Raw genomic sequence first — 12,949 nt, 5'->3', positions numbered from 1 at the left:
TCTCATGTCCAGGGTGGTACCAGCTCAATCTGAGAAGGCTCCTATAGCATTGATAAATGGAGACCTTTCCCCAACAGGCCTCTGCTGGTGCTCTGAAGCCGTGCCACCCCATCTCACAACTTACCTGACTTCTGTTACAGATACGAGGAAGTTCCACACGGCCGCGTCCCGAGCGCTGTTCCGCCTGCGCCCATTCCATCTCGTGGTGGCTACAGGCGGTGGGTATGCAGGGTACCGTCAGTACGAGAAGTACAGGGATCGGCAGCTGGAGAGGCTGGGCCTGGAGGTCCCACCCAGGCTTGCAGGAGAGTGGGAGGTAGGACACTTGTTGACGTTTATAACCCCGTAGCATGATCTCTCTCCTTTTTCTTGAATGCTCTCCCGCCCTCTCCCTTTCTCTCCTCTAATCCAAACTGAAAACCTCTTCTGTGGCCCTGGTTGTGATGTCTCGGGCTGGCTCCCAAAGCCAGCCAGCCGCAGTCGCAGACTCCTCCTGTGGCCGACGCGTGCGGAGCCGTCCTCTGGTCATTTCAGTCTTCGTTGTCGGTGGTTGCCCTGGCGTCTCAGCCGCCGCAGCCCTGAGGCTTCTCAGTCCGATGTCTGAGCCCTGTCGCGCAGCAGGTTTGTGATGTGGATAAGCATAAACTAGGCACTAGAATGAAGGTCCCAGATTCCTTCGCTACGAGACGCTCGTCAGCCTTTTGGGCGCCCGTGTCGCGGACGGCAACGTAAGTTGGGCGCGCCCACGCCTCCCCAGAGTCTGTCTGCACAGAACGAGACAAATGAGCATTGATGAGGAGCGAGCGTCAAGTGTCTGGTCTGAGGCCGGACTTGAACTCAGGTCCTCCTGACTCCAAGGCCGGAGCTCTCTCCGCTGTGCCACCTAGCTGCAGTGGTTTTGGTCAGGTGTTTCCAAATCATGGAATTGGCCTTTCCCAGAGTGGTCTATCTTCTTTTATCCTCTCTTGGAAAGCTGATCCGGTTGGTTGTTTTTTTGTTTAAAGGCAATTGGGGTTAAGTGACTTTCCCAGGGTCACACAGCCAGCAAGTGTCAAGTGTTTGGTCTGAGGCTAGATTTGAACTCAGGTCCTCCTGACTTCGGGGCTGGTGCTCTGTCTGCTGTGCCACCCAGCTGCCCCATGATCTGTTTTTCTTAAAAGGAGCTACTGTGTGAGAGCCATTTGTTTATGCTTCTCATTGTCCAGATCTTCTATTGTGAGGTGCTAATCCCATACCACCCCCCACACCCGCACAGCTGACAGGAAGGAGTCCGTGTAATGGTGAGACACAGAGCAGCCCTCATGTTGCTCTGAGTCTGCTACACTGAAAACCAGCCCAAGTCATTTTTGAAGGACTGTGCATTTTGTAGCGTCATGCCTTCCCTTATTAGGGGATGATTGAGATGGGATCATCTGGGGGAGAAGGGCTAGGAGGGTTGGTTCTGAGTGGGCTGAACAAGATCATCGGCATGGGATGGGAATGGCGGGTGGAGGTCCTTTGCCTTGAGGACGTTGCCTCCCCTTCAGCTCAGGATTGCTTTGTTTCTGCCCCCTCCCTCCCTCCTCTGCCATGGGCTGGCCGGGGATCTTTTCTCCGCTCCAGGATTCCCACCCACGTGTCATCCTCAGACCGAGGGGTCTCTCAGACCTCATGGAATCTGTTGCCAAGGCCTGTTGGTTTTACCTTCCTAACATCTCTTTCACATGCCCCCTTCTCTCCTCTAACACTGGCGCTGCCTGGTGCAGGCCCTCCTCACCTCATTCATTTGGCTAAGTCTTGGGAGGCTTTGCCCCGGTGAGACAACAGAACTCTGTCATTACCAGGCCTGCAAACCGGTGCTTTGGTTCCACCAGACAGGGAGTTGCCAGCAGCCTGGTCTCTTACCCGACCGCTTCTTTGGACGAGCGGCGGCTTCTTTCTCAGAGCATCCAATTTTGCTTTTCAGGAGAAATCCCAGGTCTGTTTTTCAGCTCGGAGGGCACAGCTGTCCTCATCCTTTCTCCTGGTGTGTAACAGCCTCCGGACAAGGGTCAGGTCTCCCTTTCTCTGCCTCTTCTTCTTATTCTGTGGGGTGTCCTGGAGTGTGGGCAGGCAGGCCTCAGGGTCTTTCCCCGCCTCTGGGAGGAAGTGGGCGCAGCACCCGCCTCATTCAGATTTGACCTGAGTCACTGAATATTGAACAAAGGGGACGTTTGCTTTGCTGTCACAGAGCAAGGCCGAGCGGCCGGGAGGCACTTAGCTCCTCCCTCTGCAGATGGCATCAGGCCGTGGGGGTGGGGGGGGAGACATCCGCCAGCATGTGGGCCTCAGGCCGGGTCCTGCCTGTCCCAGCACGGAGCCCCAGAAACCGCCCCTCGGTCGGGGCGGCAGAAAGGCCGGCGCTGTGGGCTCAGTGCTGGTCACCCTCCGGGCTGGCTGCCTCTTCCGCCCACCTCCCTGGCTCTTTTCCTTTGCTTTCTCCTTCTGGTCCCGTGAGTGTGCCTTCATTGCCTTCTCTCTTCTCTCTCTTGGAAGTGTGCCTCTGGACTCCAGCCCTTACCTCTCTTCTGGGTCCCAGCAGCACGTCTCTAGCTCTCTGCCCAACGTGCCCGGGCCCCACCAGCCTGGCCCCTCTTCTGCTCTTGCTTTGTCCTACATCACGTTTTTCAGGCTTCCTTTCCCCAAGCCATCTTCCTCAGCCACCTGCTGCCCGCTTATACTTTAGCAGAGGAACACACAGGAAGTGACAAGGAGCAGAGTAGCAGCATTGGGAAGAACCCTAAGCCTTGGGGCCTGCCCTGCTTCTCCCCAGGGCTCCCTGCACAGCCCTGTGGTGAGGAAGGCACTTCTCTGGGGCGCTCTCTGCTCTATGTGTTCACCCAAGGATCAGAGGTTCCAGAGGGTTTCTGAATAGTCATATACTTGCATTGGCTTCTGAAGTCCGAAGTGTGTGAGGGGACCCGGAGGGAGAAGGTCCTCTTGGTGGGGCCCATGAGGAGCCCTTCCCACCCCCAGTTTGCGGTCCCAGAAGCCTGGGGGCAGGGAGTCTCTTTTGTGCTTTGGCTTGCCTGCAAGGTGTGTCTGCCTAGAATTTCATGCCAGAAACAGTGGCTGATGTTGAGGGTGGAGGAATAGCTCACAAGTAATCAGTGATGTTGGTGAAGAGGCTCTGGTTTGAGAGCGTCAAAGGCCTGCTGACAAGAGATAATGTGAAGTGGCCAGAAGTCAACATCACATTGCTTAAAAAAATAAATAAAAGGTTGAAACTCCATTTGCTAGTAACCTCGTCCTTGATGTGGTTTAGGGGTTCAAGGGTCCTGTCCAAAAGAATTCGACCCAAGCCTTCGTCCAGCCAAAGATAAGATTTATTCGAACATCCATCATATTGGGCAGACTCTTAAGGAGTCTGAACATTAGTAAGCTATTGGCTAGATTTTAGGAATCCCAGCAGTGGCTAGATTATAAGAATCTAAGCATCTTAACGGAGACAAGATGGACCTTATATACAGAAAGCTTGTGGGAGGGACCTAGGAGTGACAGTAAGCTGGGGTGAACAGAACTCCTGGGACCTGGACCTTGTGGCCCAGGGAGAGTAGAGCCTAGCTAGGATTAAGGGTGGGAAATGGCCTGGGGCCATGGGGAGGTAAGACAATGGAGGGAAGATTGGGTGTAGCCACAGTGAAAGGCCAGTTGATGATGGGATTATAGCCTCAGGTGAAAGCCAGAGATTTGGCCATGTGGGAAAGTCCAGGGTTTTTCCTTTCTGGGGCCCAGATCCCAATCCCATCTGCAGGGCTACTAGGCCTGGCTCGTTACCCAGGGCTGCTGAGCTGGGGCCTAGAGGTCCTGTCAGGCGGACCGAGGGGTCTTGATGGGTTCCCTCAGGCGGGCTGGCCTTCCCTGCCGTATATCCATCACTACAGGAACACATCTCACAACCAAATAAAGTTTGCATCAGTCAGAAGGCTTTGCTGCCTGCTGCCTTTGGGCAAAATGAAGAGTTGTCTCTGAGAGTTTAGTCGCATCGATATTTGGAGCTCAGTCACCTTATCTGTAAAATGAGGACAGCTTCCATTCACCTTCCAGCCCCGAGGCTTAGATTTTGGGATTCTGGCCAAAAGGTGGCACCTGGAGCTCAGCCCTGGGCACTCCAGGTTCTGTCCCATCGTCCCGCCAAGAGGGCCCTGAGGAATCTTCCTTGTTGTCCTTAGCCTCTCTTCCCCTGCATTGTCTTGGAGGCCTGCTGCAGGTCCTGCCTGCAGCCTGCCTTGGCTGGCCTTAGGCGTGGCTGGGAAGGGAATGGAGAGCCCTGGGTCACATGAGGAGTTGCTGGGCCACACCTGAGGCTCTAGCCACGCCTTGCCAGCCCATTCCATTGGGGACAGCTCAGGATTGTGGGGAGTTTTTCCTCTGGGGGACCGAGGTCTGTTTCCCTGTAAATTCCACCTCCTGGTGCTTTCTGCCCTTTGGAGCGCTATGTGGTACCCTTTTTCTGTCTGACAGGCCTTCAGAGTTTGGGATCATAAGAGCATAGATGTGGTTTTGGAAGCCATCCAAGCCAAGCCCCTCATATTACAAAGCAGGAAACAGAGGCCCAAGGAGGTAGAAGTGATTTCTGCACAGCCACACAGCTAGGAAGGGTAAGAGATCCTCCCAGGCCCTGGGCCTGGCTCTTCCCCACATGACCTGCCTTCGAGGCAGGCCGCCATCCCCATGGCCTTCACCCTGGACTGCTTGGGCTTGGCCCTCTTGGAACAGAACACAGGATGGCAGCTGTGCCCCAGGCCGCGCAGAGGCAGGGTCCTGGCCTTGGCTTCTGGATTCTTCTGCATCTTTCTTCCTGCAGTCTCAACAACCTGTTCATAGTCACCTCTTTACACTCTTCACTAACGGCCTGAGCTCGTGGTCCTCTGAACCACAGCGTTCTCATTGGAACTGCCCGTGTGTGTGTGTGTGTGTGTGTGTATAGATGTGTGCAGCGTATGTTCCTGTGTTGTGCATTCGTGGGTGTACCCTGTGTGCGCATGCGTATGTGTGCACGCATTGCGCCCTGTGTGGGTGCATAGTATGTGTGTACAGTGCATTGTGCACATGTATGAATGCCTCGTGCCTTGTGTTGGTGCGCACACACCATCTGTTCGTATGTATATTCAGGTACGCGCCTTGTGCATGTACCGTGTGTACTTGAGCGTCGGGGTTTACATTTTTATTTTTCTCTCTCCGGCTGCTCTAGCCTGCTGCTCCCCCTGTCATATTTTAGCTTTAAAAGGCCGAGGTCCCCCAGTGCATCCTGGGTCTTCTGCAGTCCTCCTGATCTATATGTGGCCACTGCACCCAGATGGCTCCAAAGCAGAGAGTGAGGCTGGTGATTCTGCACAGCCCTCCCTCTTTCAAATCCATTCACTTGCAAATCATGGCATCCTCTATCCTCTTGGAGAATGAAGGACAGACAACAGGAACACCCTGGATCTGTCTCCCCAGTCTGTTTGCTGACCCTTCCACGTTAGGCGCCACGTGCAGACTTGTTAACTTGCACCATCCATGCTTTTCTCTGCCCTTGAGGAAGGAGTCTTGCCGTACCAGGAGTGCTTAGCAGGCAGGGCAGTGTTAGGCCTGCTCTGGCCCAGGCAGAGAGAAGCTTCCAATCTGCCGGAGAGCACAGCGGGGAAGCGGAGGACCTGACTTGAAGAGCTGGGAGAGTTGGGAAGGCTTCCTGGAGGAGCCCATGGAGATGAGAGGGGAAGGGCCGCGTCAGCCCTTCGTGCAGCTTCCAGGCTGGCATCGGGCCCTCACCACCACTCCTGGGTGGGGGGGGTGGGTTTCAGACAGCTCTGAACTCACCTAACTCTCTGCTGTTACTCAGCCCACATTTCTTCACTGGGTCCCAGCCGAGCCTTTGTCAGGCGCCTTGGTGAAGTCCAGGCCCACCAGCCTGGGCCTTCTGTCCAGAAGAGAAACAGGCCTTGTTCAGCCTGATGTGCGTTGGGTCACCCCTCAGCTTGGTGCTAATTGACCGGTCATTCCCCTTTCTCAGGTTTCTAATGTCTCCTGCTAGCGTTGTCTCAGTGAAGTGCTAGGATGACATTAGTTTGAGTCACAAAAATTTGTCCTTTGCCCAAAAAAGAAAGGTGGCCTAGAAGGCTCCTTAGGGCAGACCCGGGTTCAAATCCCACCTCAAATGTCTCCTGGCTGGGTGATCTGACCTTCACTTTCCTCTTTGGGGAAAATGAAGTTGGACCCGATGACCTTTAGGGTCCCTGTCCATCCCCCCAAAATATAATTTCTGATGACTGTTCTAGAATTTTATCTGAGGGTGACATCAAGCTCATATAGACCCTTTATAAAGTCACTTTCCCTGTCTGCCTCAGTTTCCGTATCTGTCAAACGAGCAGGAGAAGGAAGTGGCAAACCACTCCAGTGTCTTTGCCCAAAAAACCCCAGATGGAGCCAGCGAGAGTCCAACCTGACTGAACAGCAAGGAAGCCCGGGAGGCCACTAGCCCAAGCCTTCCAGGCCCGGGGACAGACAGCCAGGGAAAGCGCCTGGAAGTGGGAAGAGGGGCTTGTTTATGGAGCGGCCAGCGGGCCGGTGTCAGCGGGTGGAAGAGCACACAGCGGCCCTGGCCAAACACGCTGTCCGTCACAGGCCTCGTGGCGCTGTAGGACATCTGCAGTGGGGGCTGAATTCTTAGGAGATAACAGGTCTGGACTCCTGGAGGGACTGAAGGCACAGCCTTTGAATAAAGCCTCATCTTGTTTGTGCAGGAGTTGGGGGTATCCCAAGGTGGCCAAATGTTGTGAGCTCGACTGATGTCAGCGTGTTCTTCCCGCTAATGAGAGAGCACTCCCCAGGGCAGAGGAGCCAGTTGGCTGTAATTAAGCAGACTGAGGCGTTTCTTGACTTGGCTTCTTCAGAGCAGTGTCGCAGAGCTTAAGCTTCAAGGGCCCCGGGCCCTGATGCCTGTGTTAGAAAGAATCCAGGCCTTTGTTTTCTGGATGAGGAAACAGAGACCAACGTGCCCGGTCCAAGGTTATACCGCGTGTTAGTGACTGAGCCAGGAGTAGAACTTGGACCTTGCTTTCCTTTGCGTGTTCTCCTAGGTTGAGCTGGAGTACAGGTGGATTTGGAAGGACTTCAGAGGAGCTGGCAGGAAGGGGGAGCAGAAAGGCCCTCAGGTCAGTTCTCAAGGTTTCGCGTGGATGCCTCATCTGCCTTGGCAGTCCTTCTCACCAGTTGCCTGCTAGACGTCTCCCCTGGTGATCTCATAGGCACCTCAGCCTCACAGCCAGAACAGGACTGTTTACCTTTTCCCCAGACCCACTCCCCCTTTCCTCATTGTCCTGTTGCTGCCAAGTGTACCCTGCCATCCCTTCATGGGCCAGCTGTCTCTCTCTCTCTCTCATCACTCCCCAAGGATTATAGATTTCTGTCTCTGGGCCACTTTTCACCTCCTTTCCCTTCTCCTCCCATTCCTGGTTGCTACCCTAGCCCAGGTCCTCATCACTGGCCCTGCTAATTAGCTTCCCTGCTTCTAAGGTGTCCTCCACACCACCACCAGTGATGCCACATCATGCCACTGCTCCAGAAATGTCTCTGTCTCCCAGCTACCTCTAGGAGAAGATTCAGACTCCTGTGGCACCTAGAGCCATTCACAATCTGGTCCAGCTTCTCCTTCTGGACTAGGTTCACATTCTTGCCCACATTCACTTGTGTTCCAGCTAAATGGTCCTTTTTGCTGCTCTTTGGATGTGACCTTCTGTCCCCTGCCTCTGGGCTTTGTGCAGTCTGTCCCCCATGCTTGGGCCTTGCCTAATGCCTGCCCAACTGCTGGCCTTTCCCCCTCCCGACAGATTATTTGGTACTTTTCATATATTTTTTATCAACTTTTCTCTGAGTTGCTTTCTCCAAATACAATATAAACTTCTTGTGGCCAAAGACTGTTTTCGTTTCTGTCCCCGTGTCCCCAGCACCTGGCCTAGTGGCTGCCACGTAATGAGGGCTTAATAAGAGCTTATTGAATGGAGTTGCAGGCCTAGGGAGGTGGGAGAGGAACAGCTGGGCTATGGAAAAGCAGACGAGTTTGTCAGCCTGGGCTGGCATCCCGAGGGCCGAGAGGCCTGTGTTAGGACAGTGTGGTTAGGCTGAGTATGTCATGCAGGTCAAGTGTGGGACGGCGCTTTCGAACCCAGCAACAGGTGCTTAATGGTGTTTCCCTGGGAAAGTGTAGCCCGAGCTCTGACTTGCGATCGCAGGAAGGTCTTTCCCCTAGGGAGGGCCAAGGCTTTTGCAATGTCAGGGCAATACAGCAGACTCAGGGATTGGGGGTGAGATGAAAGAGGCCTTTCTGATCCTAGGCTGGGAGCTCCCATTGGGGCCCAGCGGCTCAGCCCTTCTGCCCCCTTTTAGTGGCTGCTTTTCTTCCCTTTGCCAGGTGGGCTGCTGTCCCTTCAGCACCTGCCCCCAGCCCTCCGGAGGCAGGCTAACCCCCAGACTCCAGGGGGGCCCTTTGGGACCTGGATCCTTGCTGCCACCGCAGCCTTCTTTCTCCTTGCTCTCCACATACCCAGCGATTTGGTGATGCTGGCCGCCTGGCTGCCCCCGTCCCTCCTCATCTCTGCCTCCCAGCTTCTCTGGCTTCCTTTATATCTCAGCTGAAGCTGAGGCCTTCAGCAGGAGGCCTAGCCTAGTCCCTCATCTTAGCTCTGAGACTTTCTCCATTTCCCGCTGTATCTGTCACTTGCCTCTTGTCTCCTCCACTAGACAGGGAACTCCTCAAAGGCACGAGCTCTTGCTCTTTTCCTGTCTTTGTATTTCTAGCACTTAGCACAGTGCCTAGCACCGTGCTCGGCTGTGGGCCAGGAGAGGCCACATAGGAAGGTGGGGGGAGTGCTGCCAGGATGGGCTTTGAATTGTGCCCAAACTCTAGCCAGTAGTGGGCCCTAGGCCAGTCACTAGACCTTGCTGAGACTCAGTTTCCTTACCTCTGAAATGGGGCTGACAGTATCCCCAACCGCATGATCCCTTGTCAAGGATCAAAAGTCATAAATGTGTGCAAACTCTGACTTACTGTGGAAATGAGAGCTGCTGTTCTTTTCATGCTCTGCAAGGACACTAATTGAGCGTGTTCCCATAGTGTATTAAGTGCTTAATTAATGACAGGATGCTGCAGCTGTGTTCGCTTTGCTCTGATCCCCAGGCCTTTTCCAGCCAGATGGTGTATTTGCTCACTTCCCCCTGTGTTTACCCAAACTGGGGAATAAATCTTGGAGTCCGTTGGTCAGCCCACACCTGAACGAGAAGCTGTCCTTCCAGGCTGGGCCTGTTGGCCTCAAGGGGGCCTCCAGCCTCTGCTCGAGGGGACCTCCCAGCCTCCCAAGGCAGCGCTCCTGTAGTCATTGGGGAGGGTGTGTGCACAGAGTGCCCCAGTTTATTTCTTTGCAGCATTCACCCCTACTGGTAGCCCTGTCTTCAGGGGGCAGGCGGGACAAGGCTTGTTCTTCTCTTTGCGATGGTCTTTACTTGAAGAAAGCTCTTATGTAGCCCACGCTTCTTCTCTTCTTTTTTTTTTTTTAAAGGCAGTTGGGGTTAAGTGACTTGCCCAGGGTCACACAGCTAGTAAGTGTGAAGTGTTTGGTCTGAGGCCGGATTTGAACTCAGGTCCTCCTGACTTCAGGGCCTGTGCTCTATCCACTGCGCCACCTAGCTGCCCCTTATGCTTCTCCTCTTCTCCAAGCTCAGCATTCTGAATCCCTCCAACCAGCCTTTGTACGGTGGGATCTGGAGGCCCTTTTTTCATTCTTTCAGTCAGTTTCTTAGGTGCCTGCTACGTGCCAGGCACTGTGCTGAGTGCTGAGGTTGTCCTTGGGCAGCTCACCATCTAGACCAGGGAGGCAGATTGCAACCCCCAGGGTTAGCGGGCGTAGCAAGGCGACTGAAAAGTAGCAATCAGAGAGGGAGGAGGAGAGCCAGGAGAGAGTGAAGCGTGCCCTGAGGGCCTGGCGAGAAGAGGATGGAGGGGGAGACAGCCACCAGCCATGGCAGGGGCCATAGAGGCCGAGGAAAATAAGGAGCAAGGACAGACCATTGCATGGACAACCAAGAAGACCGTTGGTCAGAGAGGAGGGAGCAGTGGAATGGAAGGAGGTCAGAAACCGGGGGAGGAAAGTTCAGAAGAGAGTGAGAGGAGAGAACGTGGAGGCCTTTTCAAGGAGCTTAGCTACAAACTAGCGTTTGTGTGGCACCTACTGTATCCCTACAAATATCTCATAAGATACTGGGGAGATACAGGCTAGTAGTCAGCGGGAATGGATGGACTGAGTGAAGGTTTCTTGAGAATGTGGGAGGCCTGGGCATGTTTGTGGGCAGTAGTGAAGGAGCCAGTGGACAGAGAGAATGGAAGATCAGAAAATGGGGGTGACCAGGGCAGTCTGCTGGAAGAGACGCTTGAGCAGGTAGAGAGGGGTTGCCTCATTCCCTTTCCTGGATACACTTCAGCTCCTCAGTGCCCTTGCCAGAATGTGACTCCCAGGACTGCACAGGGCACCGTGATGTGGCCTGGCCCAGGTGGAGCCTGGGAAAGGACGGTAGCTCCCTGATCTCGGCCGCTCTTCCTCTCTGAATGCAGCCCAGCCTTCTCAGCCAACAAAAAACCGTCTGACCTGGCCTTGTCTGCCATCTATTCCATCATCCCTATTAACAACTGATCTTGCTGTCACATTTTAGTGGGACCCCTTGAAGTTACAGACAGTTCCATTAAGTGTACTGGGCCAATTTCTTCTTTATTCTCCCCTCTCCCCCTTTTGACTTTTGGGCAAACAGAGATTGTTGAGGGGTCTGAGGACTTTTGGTTCAAAGAAATCCTTAGATAACTCATCTCCCACAGTCCAGAGGACAGCGTGGAGGTTCTCCGAGAGCCATCCTGAGAGTTTCCGTCAAAAGTGTCCTCCTGCCATCAGCTGAAGTCCTGTGCAGACCATAACCTCAGAAGGCCCTCCTCCGGGAGACTGCAGTCCAGACCAGGATGACTGCCCTCATCTCCAGCGGCGTCCCTGGGCCATTCCTCCTCACTGACCTCCAAGAAATGTCTGGTGTAGCGTGCAGCGCTGGGAGATTCCTTATAGTTTGCTTAGAGACAGGCCGCCAGCTTGCTGTGTGACTGGGAGCGAGGCCCTGTAAAAGGAGGCAGGGAGTGGGCTGGGCGGCTCTGTGAGGTCTCTTGGAGCTTTGGCATTCTGGGAATCTGTGAAACCCAGCTTGGGGTCCTGGCCAGTTCTGCTGAGGAGGAACCAACGAGTTCTTTTTCCTAATGAGTTGTCCTGGTGTAGGGGAAGGATCCCTGGGGTGGCAGTCAGGGCTCTGCATGTCACGTCCACTGCCTCAGCACTCAGGTTCTTCTTGGAGCTGCTGGACTCAGTCTCAGGTTGGATCCAGTGAAATACCTTCATTGGCTTCAAGCTCATCCTTAATCAAATGAGATGCTTTTATTTATTTTTATTTTTTTTAGGCAGTTGGGGTTAAGTGACTTGCCCACAGTCACACAGCTAGTAAGTGTCAGGTGTTTGGTCTGAGGCTGGATTTGAACTCAGGTCCTCCTGACTTCAGGGCCGGTGCTCTATCTACTGCGCCACCTCGCTGCCCCCAAATGAGATGCTTTTAGTATCAGGTGAAACACAGTTTGTGGGGGAGCCCCCAGCCCTGTCTGTTTAGTACAGAGAACACACGCGAGGGGCCACTTTGCTCTAAGACAGAACTCCATGTGGTCACTGAGCCATCTGCTAGATCTCATGAAGATTTTTGCACACAATTCTTTGAAATGGTGTCGTGGAAGTTTTTCTTTTAATCTAGAGTTCAGTTCAGTGTGCATTTCAGTGCCTTGCTTCCCTCTTCTGCCAAATTAAAGTGTTAGACTGTAAGACCCAAGTCATAGAGAGGAAATCTGGGGTGCCTTCCCCAGAGTGCCAGGTGACTAGAATGGAAATAAATCCTTTAGCAGGTCAGTGGAAAAAAAGACAGTGGGTATTCTGGAAACCGATTTGGAACTATGCACACACATATACATATACATATACATATACATATACATATACATATACGTATACGTATACATATACGTATACGTATACGTATACACACATACATATACACACATACATATACACACATACATATATACATACACACATATACATATACATACACACATACATATATACATATACATATGCGCACACATATACATATATACACACACATACATATACATATACACATATACACATACATATACATATACATATACACACACATACATATACACACACATATACATACACACATATACAGATACAGATACAGATACATATACAGATACATATACAGCAGCAAGGTGGCACAATGGATCTCTAGAGTGCCAGGCCTGAATATGGGAAGACTCAACTTCTTGAGTTCAAATCTGGCCTCAGATATCTGCTAGGTTTGTGACCCTGGGCAAGTCACTTCACCCTGTCTGCCTCAGTTCCCTCATCTGTAAAATGAGCTGGAGAAGGAAATGGCAAACCACTCCAGTATCTTTGCCAAGAAAACCCCAAATGGGGTCAAGTGAAAAATGACTGAATAACAACATATAACTATATGTAGCCCAGAAAGGCTATTAAACTGTTATCCCCTTTAGTCTAGCTATACTACCACTAGGTCTATGTCCCAGAGAAATCAGAGAAAGAGGAATAGAGCCATATGCACACAAATAGGAGCAGCTATTTTCATGGTAGCAAAGAATTGCAAACTGATGCCCAGCAGTTGGAGAATGGCCATATGGTATATGAATGTTACGGAACACCATTGTGCTGTAAGAGATGACAAGTGGGAAAAAAAAAAAAGAAATGACCAGTGGACTGGTTTCAGAAAAACCTGGAAAGACTTGTATGAACTGATGCAAAGTGAAGTGAGCAGAACCAGGAGAATACTTTGTACA

The 12,949-nt window shown here is 52.7% G+C and overlaps 1 protein-coding gene across 1 annotated transcript in view; it reads left to right on the top strand.

Moving 5' to 3' along the window:
- Window positions 1-12,949, top strand: part of PISD (phosphatidylserine decarboxylase) — a 56,655-nt gene that overhangs the window by 23,602 nt on the left and 20,104 nt on the right. The window contains 1 exon segment of the mRNA XM_020996534.2: window positions 141-316. Within this exon segment, the coding sequence (XP_020852193.1) occupies window positions 141-316 (176 nt within the window).

Source organism: Phascolarctos cinereus, unplaced genomic scaffold, assembly GCF_003287225.1.
Source record: "Phascolarctos cinereus isolate Bilbo 61053 unplaced genomic scaffold, phaCin_HiC Scaffold_4;HRSCAF=312, whole genome shotgun sequence".
In the NCBI taxonomy this organism is placed as follows: Eukaryota; Metazoa; Chordata; class Mammalia; order Diprotodontia; family Phascolarctidae; genus Phascolarctos; species Phascolarctos cinereus.
The sequence above is the reverse complement of the archived record's forward strand: the minus strand, read 5'-3'. Positions and strand labels throughout refer to the sequence as shown.